Source organism: Peromyscus maniculatus, chromosome 23 (assembly GCF_049852395.1).
Source record: "Peromyscus maniculatus bairdii isolate BWxNUB_F1_BW_parent chromosome 23, HU_Pman_BW_mat_3.1, whole genome shotgun sequence".
In the NCBI taxonomy this organism is placed as follows: Eukaryota; Metazoa; Chordata; class Mammalia; order Rodentia; family Cricetidae; genus Peromyscus; species Peromyscus maniculatus.
In genome coordinates this window covers 58,155,084-58,172,200 of record NC_134874.1, presented here as the reverse complement: position 1 = coordinate 58,172,200, position 17,117 = coordinate 58,155,084, and the positions used below count along the sequence as shown (strand labels likewise).

The following is a 17,117-nucleotide window of genomic DNA, read 5'->3' as shown; positions in this document are numbered from 1 at the left end:
AAATAACTGCCAAACTGAAGGAAAAATAAAAACTTTCCAAGACATAAACGGCCTACAACATCATATCCACCAAACCAGAACTAAGAAAAATACACAAAGTTATATTTTAGACTGAAGAGAGCAATGAATACAGCAGAGATGTTGGAAAGAAATAAGAAGACATAATTATTACAACATGAAACACCACTGCGACCACAGAAAACAACAAATTTCAACAGCAGAGTGACCACATGTAACATAAGTTTCTACAATATCTTAAATATCAATGGCCTCAATTCTTCATTTAAAAATGTGGACTAGCTGAATGGATCATAAAACAAAATCTGTCTGCCTCTTCACTTCAAGAAATATATCTTGATTTTAAAGATAAACACCACCTTAAAATAAAACGACAGAGAAAATACTCCAGTTACAAACATTCAGGAAGCAAGCATGCATGCCACCATGACATCTGGCAAAGTAGATTTTAATTTAAAACTAATTAGAAAAAGTAAAACAGGAAACTACATTCTAATCAAGGGAAGAGCAATCAAAAAAGACATTACAACTCTACACGTGTATGCATCCAATTCCGGGGCAGCTAATTTTATAAAAATTGTGCTGCTGTGTTTAGTGACACAGTCACAACAATCTACTAATAGTGTGTGAATTCAAAAGCCCACTTTCTCCAACAAACAGGGCGTCTGGGAAAAAATAAAGAGAAATATATCACAATTAAGTCACATCTAAAATCTCCTGAACTCAACAGATATCTACATAGTATCCCCCAGAAACTGCAAAGAAAATTTATTCTACTCTTTAACACATGGGAGCGCTTCAAAAATAGACCAAATCATGGAACACAAAACAGGTATTTACAAATTAAAAAAGGTTGAAATACCTGTCCTATCTTATCGCAATACAACAAAACTTAAGCTTGACAGAAAATATATCTCTAGTAAATACACAGACTGCTTGGAGATGAAACAACTCGGTACTTACTGACGAATGAGTCAAAGAAGAAATCAAGACAGAAATAAAAAAATTCCTGGAACTAAATGAAAATGAAAACACAAACCAACAAAACCCCTGGGATACATTGAAATGTGTTTTACAAGGGAAATTTACAGCTCTAAATGCCTACATTAAAAGTATCAGATGGAACACAAGTAGATGGTTTAATGATGCAACTCAAAAATTGGAAAAACAAAAAATGCAAACACAAGACAAAATAATGGCAAGAAATTATAAAATCTGTAGCATGGATATTAAAGAGTCTTATTAATAAAACCAAACCTGAGGCCAGTTATTGGGGTGAATGCTGGAAGATCAGAGAAACAGAACAAGCCACAGCTTCCTCACCTTGACAGTTACTCAGCTGATCCTGTTTCCTCAGACAGGAAGCTTCTGTGTCCTCATCCCAATGGCTCTCAGCTGAACTGCTGCTAGAAGCCTAAAAGCTTAACCAGCCAAATGCTTCTAGTTTCTGGCCCTCATGCCTTATATACCTTTCTGCTTTCTACCATCCTCCCTGGGATTAAAGGCTTGCTTTCTGGGATTAAAGGCGTGAGTCACCATGCTTGGCTGTATCCTTAAATACATGAATTTCTGCCTCTGGAAAGCTAGGATTAAAGGCATGTGCTACCACTGCCTATCCTCTATGTTTAATATTGTGGATATTCTGTCTCTGACCCCAGATAAGTTTATTAAGGTGCACAATATTTCGGGGAACACAATACCACCACAAAAAGCAGAGCAGAAGTAAATGAAAGAGAAACAAAGAAAACAATACAAAGAAGCAACCAACATAAGAACTGACTCTTTGAGGAGATAAGTAAAGACAGACATTTGGTTCAAGTAGCCCAAAGAAAGAAATGGAGGAGTCAGATTAAGAAATCAGAAATAACAAGAATGAAAGAAAGAAAGAAAGAAAGAAAGAAAGAAAGGAAGGAAGGAAGGAAGGAAGGAAGGAAGGAAGGAAGGAAGGAAGGAAGGAAGGAAGAAAGAAAGAAAGAAAAAGAAATCAGAAATGACAGGGCAATATTACAACAAACACCAAGAAGCATAGACCAATGTAAGGGACTATTATAAAAAACAAAAGAAAATCTGTATTCCAGTATTCTTGAAAACCTATATGAAATGGATAAGTTTTTAGATTCAGCCAAACCATTAAAAAATCAAAAAACCAAGTCAACAAGCTAAACAAACACATAATACACAGCAGATTGAAACAACAATAAATTCCTTCCAGCTATAAAAATGTCTGGGTCCAGATGAACTCACAGCAGAATTCCACCAGACATTCAAAGAAGATATACAGTCAGACCTTCTTAAAATATTTAAAAAATAGAAGAGAAGGATCATTTCCAAGCTCCCCTAGAAAGCCATTTTCATTCTAATACCAAAACCAGGGAATGGCCCAACAAAAACAAGAAAACCACATGCCATTATCCCTGAGAAACATAGACTCAATAAAATGGTTGCAAATAGAATACAGACTCACATCAAAACTATTGTATACTATGACTAAGATGGCCTTATCATTGAAATGTAGGAATAGTTCAACATATTTAGCTCAATAAATGTAAAATCTACATAAATGGATTATAGACAGAAGTCACATGAACATCTCAATAGATGAAAAAAGGTGACAAATTTCAACTCTCTTTATCATAAATGTTCTAGACAACATACAGAAAGAGGGAACATACCTCAACACAATAAAAGCAATATATAAGAAACCCATAGGCAATATCATTCTCAATGCAGAAAAACTTAAAACAATTCCACTGAAGTAAGAAATCAGACAACTAAGTCCACCACTCCCACTTCTTTTCAATATTTCAAAGTATTAGCTGGAGCAATAAGGCAAGATAAGTAAGTTAAAGGAATACAAATAGAGAAAGTAGTCAAACTATCCCTATTTGCAGATGATATGGTATTATATGCAGATGTTATGGTATTATACACTAGAGATCCCCCCAAAATATACCAAAAAAAATCTTGAAATGATTAACAAATACAACTATGTGACAGGATACAGAATCATCTTGCACAAATCAATGTCCTTTTTTATACACTAACAACAAACATAGGAAGGAGAGCATGGACAGACTCCCATTCACAATTCTCCTAAAGAAAATAAATTACTTAGGAATAAATCTAAGCAAGGAAGCAAAGGACTTTGACAGGAGAACTCTAAACCCTTGGAAAAAAAACAGGAAAGATGGTAGAAAATTAAAAGACATCCCATCCTGTGATCACTGATTGGTAGAATTAAGTTTATAAAAATGAACATTCTACTGAAAGCTACTTATAAATTCAATGCAAACCCAATCAAAATCTTGATCTCATTTGTTGCAGATAGAAAACAACTATAACAAAATTCAACACACCAAGGAGACCAAAATAATACTGAATAAGAAATAACTATGACAGAAGGATTACCATTCTGAATTTTATATTACAGAGGCATAGTAAAAAAAAAAAAAAATCACCAAAACTTGCCGGAAGCCATTCCCCGGTGGTGGATGTGTCCTGAGGAGGATGTAAGTAGTCCGCAGGAGAATGAAGTGAGCCAGGCCATGGTGGTTGGGAGAATCTTGCAACCTGAATGACTAGCAACCAGAGTGTTTCTTTATTTATTCAGAATTTAGTTAGCAGGAATACATTCATGATGTTCCAAAACATAGATCATATCATTTTTGTTTTTGGACATATGTTTCACTTCCTTTTGCTCATCTTTTAGTCATCATTAATAAACTATGACAGAACAGAGTTATCATTTTCAGTCATTTCCCCTCAAGTTTTGACATCATTAATAGAGTTATCATTCTTACTCATAAACCCCATAAGCTAATTTTTGAGAATCTAGAGGAATATGACAGCATGTGCTCAGGCTGGTTGTTTTGGTTGCTTCAAGGACGTTAGACCAAAACAAAATCTTCAACCACCCTGGGCATTTTGTCATGTCCCAAGCAGTGTATTAATAACTCCTAGTGGTCAGAGTACCCAGGAAAAATCCTCAGGCTAAAGCTGCTGAAGTTATAATTCAAATTCTGGCATAATACAATCAATGTTCACATTTATATCCTTATAGAATTCGTCTATATGTCAAATCCTGGCATTCTGTTATTCCTTGGTCATATGACATTATAGTGGCTCTACACGAGCTAACTTCTAAGAGAGGGAGGACCTAACACCTCATACTTTTATCATCTTTCCACTCCACACTTTGCTCATCAATATGTCTCTATGTAGGGCAGACTTGTGTGGTGGTATTGTGTTCTCCAAAATACTGTGTACCCTAATAAACTTATCTGGGGTCAGAGAACAGAAAATCCACTAGGTATGTAGGATAGGCAGTGGTAGCACACACCTTTAATCCTAGCATTCCAGAGGCAGAAATCCATATGTTTAAGGCCACATTGGAAACAGCTAGGTATGGTGACACATATCTTTAATCCCAAGAAGTGAGCCTTTAATCCCAGGGAGTAATGGCAAAAACAGAATGATATATAAGGCTTGAAGACCAGAAACTAGAAGCATTTGGCTGGTTAAGCTTTCAGGCTTCTAGCAGCAGTTCAGCAGAGACCCATTCTGGATGAGGACTTAGAAGCTTCCAGTCTGAGGAAACAGGATCAGCTGAGGAACTGTCAAGGTGAGGTAGCTGTGGCTTGTTCTGTTTCTCTGATCTTCCAGTATTCACTCCAATAACTGGCCTCAGGTTTCATTTTATCAATAAGAACTTTTAAGACTCCTGCTACAGAGTTGTATGCCACATAAATGTCTGAGTGTACAGTGGGAAGAGACTTATAATCGGAACTGTGGCCAACTCCTCTAGCCCACCAGATCTTGTTGACCTTTTTGAATTTACTTTGTCTTGAATATCTTGCTCCAGTGTAAGTACAGGGACAGATGTTTCTAGAATGTCTCATAGCCTCATGAAGAGACCTCTGGCTTCTTCTTTATGTGTCACAACCTCCAAAGCATAAGAAAGACGTTCAAGTAGATAAGGATATCTCCCTCAAAGTGAGGGGGGTAGTATGTTCAGGACTTTCCTGGGTAAGCTTAGAAGCAGCATTCCTTGGAGTAGGCATAATTGATTCATATGGAATTTTCCATCAGTCCGACATCCCCAAATTGTACAAATATTAAAAGTAACCCAACTATGTAACAGGTGGAGATGAAAACCAAAGGTGACATGGCAGCCATCATGTGGCTCAGATCTGCTGGATCTTTGTCAAGCAGCTGTGCTGGATTTATGACTTCTGCCATTACATTGAGATATGGCTGTGCCAAAAACAACCACAAAATAATATGGCACTGGCAGAAAAATATACCTGTAGATCAATACATAAATCCAAAACCCAAATTTGAGCACCTGTTAGATTAGTAATTTAATATTCAATAAAGACACTAAAAACAAGATAGAGAATTGAAAGCATCATGAAGACATGCTCTTTGAAAAACTGGAGTTCCACAAGTAGAAAAATGCAATTATGCTCATATCTAGCACCATTGCAAATTGTAACTCCAAAGGATCAAAGACCTGAACCTGAAAACAGGAACACTGAAATTGTTAGAAGAAAATATAGGAAAAAGTCTCCATGATCCAGGTTCAGGAAAAGACTTTCTGAATAGGACTCCATTTGACTAAGAATTAATGCTAACAACTGAAAAGTAGGACTTCATGAAATAAAATACCTCTTTATAGCCAAAGAAACAGTCAACTGAGTGGGGATAAAGCCTGCAGAATGGGAGAGAATCTTTGCCGGGTATATATCTGACAGTGGATTGATATCCAGAATATACAAAGAAGTGAAAAAAGCAAAGTCTTAAAAAACAAAAGACCTATTGTATAAGAAATGATCCTGGCATCTGAAAAGAGATTTTCAGTTGGAAATAAAATGGCTAACTAAAAATTCAAAAAGTCTGCCATCCTTAGCAATTATGGAAACATAAATCAAAACAACTTTAGATTTCATGTTACCACTTGAAGAATATAAAGATCCACAGAACAACCGACAAGTGCTTGAGTGACACAGAGGAAAAGGAAATCCTCATTCATTTATGGTGGGATTGTAACTGGGGCAGCCACTGTGGAAATCAGCATGGGAAAAGTAATTCTGCCATATGACCCAGCAGCACCACTCCTTGTCTTACGTCCCTAGGACTCCACATCCTGCTCCACAGGTATCTGCTCTGCATGTGCAATGCGGCTTTATTTAAAGCAGTTAGGAAACAGAAAAAACTTCTAAATAATCTAGAACTGACTGGTGGATAATAAAACTGTGATACACATAATCCATGGAAAACCATTTGAGTATAAAGAAAAATGAAATCATAAACACTGTAGATATATGGGTGGAACTAGAAAAGATTATATTGAGTCAAAAAATCCTGACCAACCAAGACAAATGTCACATGTTCTTTCTCATCTGAGGGTCCTATCTCCAAATCTTCAGATGTGAGTACATGTCCTGGAGAAACTGCAGAAGACAGGAAACTGAGCAGGACCACTGCAGGAGCTGGGGAATAACAAAATGGAATAGCAGAGAAGAGATGACCAGAAGGGGGGCATGCAAAAGAGTGAGACCCTAATAGTGGAGGTAAGAGAGAGATAAATACATGTGAGGGAGGGAAGAGACTGAAAAAATAATAAGGATGTCCAGAATAAGTGATGTGATCAAAAAGGAAAAAGGGGATGAGGGAACTTTAGGGAAAAGGAAGGGAAGTAAATACAGAACAAGGAGGGAGGTGGTAAAATATCAGTAAGGGTGTCTGAAAACCACAGAGTCTCATAATATTACTATAACTAGAAAAACCCTACAATACCATTAATTCTCTTTATACTGATACATATAGCTTTAATAAACCTTTCTCCTCTGGGCTGATGCTCCTCTCTCCAAGAACAAGGCTATAAACACAAACCCAACACCAGACAGGAGAAACGTCCTTTGGAGCCGTTGTCCAGGTTGTTGAAGGGTTCCCAAATCATACCGCCTTTCACTGCTGCCCTTGTTCATCCTGCAGAGTTGAAAAGTGAGTCCCTACTGCTGACCACACCATGTAGTTCAGAAACAGAGCCCAGAGACCCTTGAGGTGGAACTTACATGAATGCCCTTTCTCTGAGGACTGGTTTTCACAGTACCAGAAGACATCAAGCAAGCTTCCAAATGATTGAGACAACCAACAGTCCAAGCCTGTTATGTCCACTAAGAGCCATATCAATGACCAGCATAGCACAAAACCCTAAGGGTGCGGTAGTGGCATGCATACCTTGACAGTATTCAACAGCTCTTTAACTAGGACCCACTCAACAATAAAGAAACCATTCCTATGCCTGAAACCTAAGTACTCTGTGATAGTGAAGTCATGATTATTACTAATTTACTAAACCAGCATGATCTGTAACAGCAATCTCTACATGTTTGCCCTGATTCCCACAGATAATTGTAGTCTGTACTCCCCAGCAAGAAAACTTCTCTTTACAACAGATGAGACCATTATGGACCGACCAATCAAATGCAGAGTTGTGGAGGGCACCTCCAGTGGATAAATCTCCAATACCATTCCCAAACCTAAGGCTCACAGAACATTTCAGATTAGGGTGTTTAAAGATCATAATAAACGAAAGTTCAGGGGTTTGTCTGTGAGATTGTGTCTCCTAGTAACATCATAAGCTAAACCCATACATAAGTCCTACCAACATGACCACCTAGATATGTGGAACTTACCAGAAACAAAAGGGGCCACTCAAATGTTCACACATTGTGTGGCATCAGCAGTGATTACTAATGAATATGGGGATGAGTGGAAAAGATATGGAGAACGGTGCTGCATCACAACACCACGGTCATGTTTTACTTCTCTCCTTCTACATTCACAAGCAGATTGAGGAAAGTATTAATTCTCTACCTGTCTGGTTGGAAATGTAACTCTCTGGACAAAGCATACAAGAAAAACAGCAGATCGGTCTTTCATCTTCTAAAAATTTCCAGAAACCTGGACCACAGCTCTGTGTACATACAGATTGAGGAGTCTGAGGGCAAAACAGAAAAAAAAATCATCATATTTTGTGCATCAGTCACAGCCTTAAAATATTTTTAAGCTAAACTACCTAAACTGCAAGCAGACTCTGAAAATTGTACATATTTATGAGGCACTGTGATGTCTCCATATGGTAGTGTAGAATGTAGAGTTGAAGTCATCACACTTCCCGATGCTGAAAGTTCAAAATTTCATTATGGTGTCCCAACTGTGACTAACTTCTCCTGGCTTTTGTGAAATGTGTAGGACATCTATATATTCTCTCCTGTGAGGCAGAAAGCCAGAAATCCTTCCTTGTATGAATTATGGAACAGCTGAGTTGTCAGACATAAACCCAGACACATTTCTCTATCCATTTCTACCTTTACCTTCCCAGCTTGTAGTCACAACCATTCAGTCTGATTCACATTTCCCATGAAAGAAGGTATGGCCATTGGTGGATGGCCAAAGCTTCTCCTGACACCATCATATGTTGATAGTCCATAGATGCTGAATTATGATCCATTACTTTGACTTTTATCCTTGACTCCCCCTATTCAGAATAGTGCTAAGTTTTTTGTTCCAAACATTAGTGGCATCGTTACTTAGAATTTTCATCAATTGCCTTCGTAGTTAATCACTTAATAACTACACTTCTGAGAGCCTACCAGTGCAGATTAGACTAAGAGGTAAGTCTACTTTCATAGCAGATCACCCCAGCCTCCAGGCTTTGGGACCAAGGGCTCGTCCCTGTGCCCCCTCACCACCCATTGCAGTCCCAGTTTGAGGCCAGCAGGCAGGTCTCTTGCAGGCAGGTCAGACTACCACCATTCCCCACTGGACCCTGTAAGTAAAAGCCCCACCCCACCTCCGAAACCCACTCATGCTTTGAAACCACAGCTGCTCTCTGAGACACAGAGTCCATCAGCACCAACTAGACCAAGAACTCCGATTTTAGACCAGTTGATGAATCGAACTGAGAGGCTCCCTCAGACACAGACACCACTTTCACCAAGTAGACAAAGAGATGAGTACACACCAGTGTAAAAATACAGTCAACAATATAAAGACCAATATGGCAACACCAGAACATAGTGGTTCTACATCAGTAAGACCCAATGCAAAAGAAGCAGAATAAATTGACCTCTAAAGTTATTTTAAGAAGATGACAGAAGTATTTAAAGAGGAAATGAAAAATTACCTTAAAGAATTTGAGGAAAGATACACAAAAGATTGGAAGAAATCAATAAATCCCTTAAAGAAAACGCCCAAAAAAGCAATTTAAACAGGTGAAGTAAACAGTTCAAGATTTGAAACCTGAAATAGAGGCAATAAAGAAGATACAAACTGAGGGAAGCCTGGAAATAGAAAATCTGAGTAAATAAACAGGAAACAAAGAGGCAACCATAAACAACAGAATGAAAGAGATGGAAGAGAGAATCTCTGGCGCTGAATATACAATAGAGGAAATAGATTCCTCAGTCAAAGAAAACATTAAAGCCAACAAAGTCATAACTAAAAATGTCCAGGAAATCTGGGACACCATGAAAAGACGAAACCTAAGAATGATAGGGACAGAAGAAGGAGAAGAATACCAACTCGAAGGAACAGAAAATATATTCAACATATGCATGAAAAAAATTTTTCCCTTCATAAAGAAGGGAATACCTATGAAGATACAAGAAGCCTATAGAACACCAAATAGACTAGACCTCCCAAAATGTCCCCTCAACACATAATAATTAAACCACTAAACATACAGAACGAAGAAAGAATATTAAGAGCAGCAAAGGGAAAAGGCCAAGTGACTTATAAAGGCAGACACATCAGAATAACACTGGACTTCTCAATGGAGACTTTGAAAAACAGAAGGTACTGGGCAGCTGTTATGCAGACACAAAGAGACCATAGATGCCAGCCTAGACTATTATACCCAGAAAACTTTCAATTACCATAGATGGAGTGAACAAGGCATTTCAATACAAAACCAGATTTAAACATTACCTATCCACAAATCCCACTCTACAGAAAGCACTAGTAGGAAAATTCCAACCTAAGGAAGTCAGTTTCTATTGTGTGGAACAATTTGAAGAGTATTGAAATTAGTTCTTCTTTGACAATCTGGTAGAATTCTGCACTGAAGCCAACCCCACAACTGACAGAGGACTGATTTCCATGGTATATAAAGAACTCAAAAAACTAGACATCAAAATACTGAACAATCAAATTAAAAATGGGCTAAAGAGCTAAACAGAGAATTCACAAAAGAAGAATCCCCAAATGGCTGACATTTAAAGAAATGCTCAACATCCTTAATCATCAGAGAAATGCAAATCAAAATGACTCTGAGATATCACCTTACACCTGTCAGAATGGCTATGATCAAGGCACTAATGACAGTCAATGTTGGAGAGGATTCAGAGCAAAGGGAACACTCCTCCACTGTTGGTGGGATGGAAACTTGTACAGCCACTGTGGAAATCAATATGGCGGTTTCTCAGAAACTTGGCAATCGATCTCCCTCAAGACCCAGCCAAATAAATCACTGTTGGGTATATGCTCAAGGAATGCCCAATCATACCACAAACATACATGCTCAACTATGTTCATAGCAGCACTATTTGTAATACCCAGAACCTTGAAACAACCTACATGCCTGTCAACTGAAGAATGCATTAAGAAAATGTAGTACATATACACAATAGAATACTACCCAGCAGAGAAAAACAATGACAGCATGAAATTTGTAGGCAAATGGATGGAACTAGAAATAATCATCCTGAGTGAGGTAACCCAAACCCAGAAGGACAAACATGGTATGTACTCATTCATAAGTGGATTCTAGATATAAAGCAAAGAACAATCAGACTACAATGCACAGAACCATGCAGGCTATATAGTAGGGGCTACCCTAGAATTACTGTGGCTTATAATAAGTTTTGGTTTTACTCAATTACTGAGCAAGTCTCAATGAAACATTTCACTATTATGATAAGAATTTATACTGTATTAAGCTGATAATAGAAAAATAAATAAATTTTTAAAAAGAAAAACTAAATTTAAAAAAGGAAGTCAGATACACCCACAAAAACACAGGCAATAGATAACCCCGCAGCAGTAAATACCAAAGAAGAGAAAAACACACAGACACACTTCCACCAAAAGATAACAAGAATTAACAATCACTGGTCATTAATATTCATCAATATCAATGGACTTAATTTACCTATAAAAACACACAGGCTAACAGAATGGATACAAAATCAGGAACTATCCTTCTGCTGCATTTAAGAAACACACCTCAACTTCAAAAACAGACACTACCTCAGAATAAAAGGCTGGGAAAAGATTTTCCAATCAAATGGATTTAAGAAGCAAGCTGGTATAGCTATCCTAGTATCTAATAAAATAGACTTCAAACTAAAATCAATCAAAAGAGATCAGAAAAGACATTACATATTCATCACAGGAAAAATCCCCCAAGATAAAATCTCAATTCTGAATATTTATAACCCCAAACACAAGAGCATCCACATATGTAAAAGAAACATTACTAAAGTTTAAATCACACATCAAACCCCACATGCTAGTATTGGGAGATGGCAACACCCCACTCTCACAAATGGACAGGTCTGCCAGACAGAAACATAACAGAAAAATAAGGGAACTAAGAGATATTATAACTCAAATGGACTTAATAGATCTCTACAGAACATTCCACCCTAACAACAAAGAATATACCTCCTTCTCAACACCCCAGGGAACCTCCTCTAAAACTGGCAACATGCTTGGTGACAAAGCAAATCTCAACAGATACAAAAAAAATTGGAATAACCTCCTGTATTTTATCAGACCACGTTGGATTAAAGTTAGATTTCAACAATAACAAAAATTACATAAAGTCTAAAATTTTATGGAAACTGAATAATGCCCAACTGAATCACCACTGGGTCAAGGAAGAAATAAAGAAAGACATTAAAGACTTCCTAGAATTCAAAGAAAATGAATGATCAACATACCCAAACTTCTGGGACACCATGAAAGCAGTGCTAAGAGGAAAATTCATTGCACTAAATGGCCACATAAAGAAGATGGAGAAATGTCATACTAGTGACTTAACAGCACACCTGAAAGCTCTAGAGCAAAAAGAAGCAAACTCACCAAGGAGGAATAGATGCCAGGACATAATCAAATTGAGGGCTGAAATCAATAAAATAGAAACAAAGAAAACAATACAAGAAATCAATGAAAACAAAGAGTTGGTTCTTTGAGAAAATCAACAAGATAGATAAGCTCTTACCCAGACTAACCAAAAGGGAAAAACAGAGCATCCAAATTTACAAAATCAAAAAGGAAAAGGGAGACATAGCAACAGATAATGAGGAAATCCAGAGAATCATGATGACATACTTCAAAAACCTGTACTCCACAAAATTGGAAAATCTAAAAGAAATAGATAATTTTCTGGATAGGTATCACTTACCAAAGTTAATTTGAGATCAGACAAACAATTTAAATACATCTATAACCCTTAATGATATAGAAACAGCCATTAAAAGTCTCCCAATCTGGCCAGATGTGGCAGAACATGCCTTTAATACCAGCACTTGGAAGGCAGAGGCAGGCAGATATCTGTGAGTTATAGGCCAGCCTGCACTAGAGAGCAAGGTCCAGGACAGGCTCCAAAGCTACACAGAGAAATCCTGTCTAAAACCAAAAAAAAAAAAAAAAAAAAAAACACAGGACCCAATAGTTTCAGCAGATAATTCTACCAGATTTTCAAAGAAGAGCTAATACCAATATTCTTCAAATTGTTCCAAACAATAGAACCAGAAGGAACATTACCGAACTCCTTTTATGAGGCTACAGTTAGCCTGATACCCAAACCACACAAAGATGCATCAAAGAAAGAGAATTACAGACCAATCTCCCTCATGAACATTGATGAAAAAATATTCAATAAAATGTTGGCAAACTGAATCCAAGAACACATCAAAAAAATTATCCACCATGACAAAGTAGGCTTTATCTCATGGATGCAAGGATGGTTCAACATATAAAAATCTGTCAATGTAATTCATCATATAAACAAACTGAAAGAAAAAAAAACATGATCATCCCATTAGGTGCTAAAAAAATCCTTCAACAAAATCTAACACCTATTCATGATAAAGGTCCTGGAGAGATCAGAAATACAAGGAACATACCTTAACATAATAAAGGCAATTTACAGCATTTTAACAGCCAACATCAAATTAAATGGAGAGAAACACAAAACAATTCCACTAAAATCAGGAATAAGACAAAGTTGTCCACTCTCTCCATATCTATTCAAGATAGTACTCAAAGTTCTAGCTATAGTAATGGGACAACAAAAGGAGATCAAGGGAATATAAATTTGAAAGAAGAAGTCAAACTTTTGCTACTTGCAGATGATATGATAGTATATATAAGTGACCCCAAAGATTCTACCAGGGAACTCCTACATCTGATAAACTCCTTCAGTAATGTGGCAAGATACATTATTAACTCAAAAAATTCAGGAGCCCTCCTATATACAAATGATAAGTGGGCTGAGAAAGAAATAAGATAACATCACCCTTTATAATACCACAGATAATATAAAATATCTTGAGGTAAGTCTAACTGAGCAAGTGAAAGACAAATATGATAAGAACTTTAAATTTCTGAAAAAATAAATTGAAGAACACATCGGAAAATGGAAAGTTCTCCCATGCTCATGGATAGATAGGATTAACATAGTAAAAATGACAATTTTACCAAAAGCAATCTACAGATAAAATGGAACACCCATCAAAATCTCAACAAAATTCTTCACAGACTTGAAAGAACAATATTCAACTTCATATGGAAAAACAAAAAACCCAGGATAGCAAAAAGAATCCTGTACAATAAAGCAACCCCTGGAGGCATCACCATGCCTGACCTCAAGCTTTACTATAGAGCTATAGTAAAAAAACAAAAACAAAAACAAAACAAAAATACAGCAGAACAATGGAATCAAATTGAAGACCCTGACATTAAAACACACACACCTATGAACACCTGATTTTTGACAAAGAAGTCAAAACTGTACAATGGAAAAAAGAAAGCATCTTCAACAAATGGTGCTGGCATAACAGGATGTCAACATGTAGAAAACTGCAAATAGATCCATAACTGTCACCATGCACAAAACTCAATTCCAAATGGATCAAAGTCCTCAACACAAATCCAGTTACACTGAACTTGATAGAAGAAAAAGTAAGAAGTAGTTGTAGTTGAAAGTTTTCCTGTGTCCTGGCTAGCCAGCTATAGGGACAAATCTCTCCCACTTGTGTCCCCCAAGTAAATACACAGAGGCTTATATTAATTATAACTGCTTATAAAAGCTCAGGCTTATTACTGACTAGATCTTACACTTAAATTAACCCATAATTCTTATTTATGTTTAATCATGTGGCTTGTACCTTTTCTCAGTTCTGCCTTGTCATCTTGCTTCCTCTGTGTCTGTCTGGCAACTCCTGACTCAGCCTTTCCTCTTCCCAGAATTCTCCTCATCTACTCACTCTGCCTATACTTTCTGCCTGGCTACTGGCCAATCAGCATTTTATTAAACCAGTATACAAGGGCATTATCCCACAACAAGTAGTCTTGAAGGCATTGGCATGGGAGACCACTTCCTAAATATAACACCAGTAGCACAGAAACTGAGAGTAACAATTAATAAATAGGACTGCCTGAAACTGAAATGCTTTTGTAGGGCAAAGGACAAGGTCATTAAGACAAAACAACAGCCTACAGAATGTGAAAAGATCTTCACCAGACGCACATCTGACAGAGGTCTAAATTTCCAAAATATATAAAGAATTCAAGAAACTAGACATCAAAATACCAAACAATCCAATTAAAAATGCACTAATGGACTACAGAGTTAACAAAGAATTCTCAACAGAAGTATCTCAAGTGGCTAAAAGACATTTAAGAAATTGCTCAACATCCTTAGCCATCAGGGAAATGCTAATTAAAACAACTCTGAGATACCATCTTACACCTGTCAGAGTGGCTATGATCAAAAACACTGATAATAGCTTCTGTTGGAGAGGTTATGGAGCAAAGGGAACACTCCTTCACTGTTGGTAGGAATGCAAACTTGTACAACTACTGTGGAAATCAGTATGGCGGTTTGTCAGAAAATTGGGAACCAATCTATCTCAAGACCCAGCTATACCACTCTTGGGCATGTACCCAAGGAATTTCAGTCATACCACAAGCACACATGCTCAACTATATTCATAGCAGCATTATTCATAATAGCCAGAACCTGGAAACAACCTAGATGCCCCTCAGCTGAAGAATGGATAAATAAAAGGTGGCACATATACACAATGGAGTACTGCTCAGCAGTAAAAATCAATGACAACATGAAATTTGCAGGCAAATGAATATAACTAGAAAAAATACCCTGAGTGAGGTAACCCAGACTTAGAAGGGCACCTGGTATGTACTTGCTCATAAGTGCACACTAGATGTAAAGCAAAGGATAACCAGACTACAACCCGCAGTTCCAAAGAAGCTAGTTAATGAGGATGACCCAAAGAGGAATGAATGGATCACCCTGTGAAGGAGAAATAGATGAGCTCTCCATGAACAAACTTGAGGGGGGGCTTCATCCAGTAACTGATGGACACAGGTGCAGAGATTCAAAGACAAGCACCAGGCCAAGCTCTAGGAGTCCAGTTGATGAAAGAAAAGAGGGATTCTATGAGCAAGAGGCATCAAGATCACAATGGAGAAGCCTACAGAGACAACCAAGCAAACTAGTGGGAACTCAGGGACTGTGGACTAATAGCTGTGGAGCCCCCATGGACCACACTAGGCCTTCTGCAAAGGAGAAATAATTTAATAGGCTGAACTGTTTAAGGGGACCCCTGGCAGTGGGGTCAGGATCCATCCCTGGTGCATGATCAGGCTTTTTTGAGCCCAGTGCCTATGGTGGGACACCTTACACAACCTTGGTGCAGTCCAGAGAGGGCTTTGGACCTGTCTCTACTGAATGTGCCAGGCTCTTCTTACTCCCCATTCGAGGGCTTGCCTTGGAGGAGGCAGGACTGGCGGGGGGGGTAGGTTGGGAGGGAAGGCTGTGGGGCGAGAGGAGGGAGGAGAGGGGATCTGTGGTTGATAATAAATTGAATAGAAAATTTCTCAATAATATAAAAAGAAGAAAGAACGAATTAAAAATATATTTATATTAAAAAACAACTATATACAATTTTAATATTAATAGTTTTGGAAATTGTATATGCAAGGATATATTTCTCTCCTTCCCTTAGACATGCTTCTTGCCATGATTTGGAAGTCAGTGTCTGTTTCATAAATATCTACATATTAATAGATACATGGGGCTGGAGAACCAGCTCAGTGATTCAGAGTGCAGGCTGCTCTCACAGAGAAACCTGAGTTCAGCTCCCAGTATACAAACCAGGCAGCTCACAAACATCAGTTATAATGAGAAATTGCATAAACATTGGTAATTTATTTCCTCTTTGTAAAACCTGTGGGCATGTTTGAGTCTGAGTTATCTTAAACTGAGGGAAAATTAATCATCAGCATGCATATATATAAGGAAAATATGTATATATTTATACACATGATTGTGTGCATGTATGTGAATACTCACAGAAACACACACTCATATATACAGTCATGAACGCTGATTTATTCATTCCCTGCAGCATGAATGAACACACCCAAATTGAATTTCAATTTAAACTAATTCTATCTACCAGCATTATCCATCGATATGTGTGTGCTTGTGTGTATATGTATATGTACCTGAACATGTATATACATATATATACATATATCATATCTATACAAAATCAAAAGATTGATTTATTTCTAAATTGAAGATATCAAACAGAACTAAGGAGATGGCTCAGTACTTAATGTACTTGCAATATAAGCATGAGGTCCTGAATTTGATCATGCAGAAGGGAAATATAGAAAAGTGAGGTGGAGAACTGTGTTCGTGTATTCCCAATATGGCATTCATAGGGACAGGGTGTCACTGTCCCGTTGAATACAGCTAAATCATAAAGCAAGGG

At 37.5% G+C, this 17,117-nt stretch overlaps 1 protein-coding gene across 1 annotated transcript in view; it reads right to left on the bottom strand.

Moving 5' to 3' along the window:
* The window catches only part of LOC102906506 (vomeronasal type-2 receptor 26-like), a 194,515-nt gene that overhangs the window by 57,991 nt on the left and 119,407 nt on the right, over window positions 1-17,117 (bottom strand). Inside the window, exon 9 of the mRNA XM_076560666.1 lies at window positions 7,900-8,023. Within this exon, the coding sequence (XP_076416781.1) occupies window positions 7,900-8,023 (124 nt within the window). The remainder of the gene's footprint in view (window positions 1-7,899; window positions 8,024-17,117) is intronic.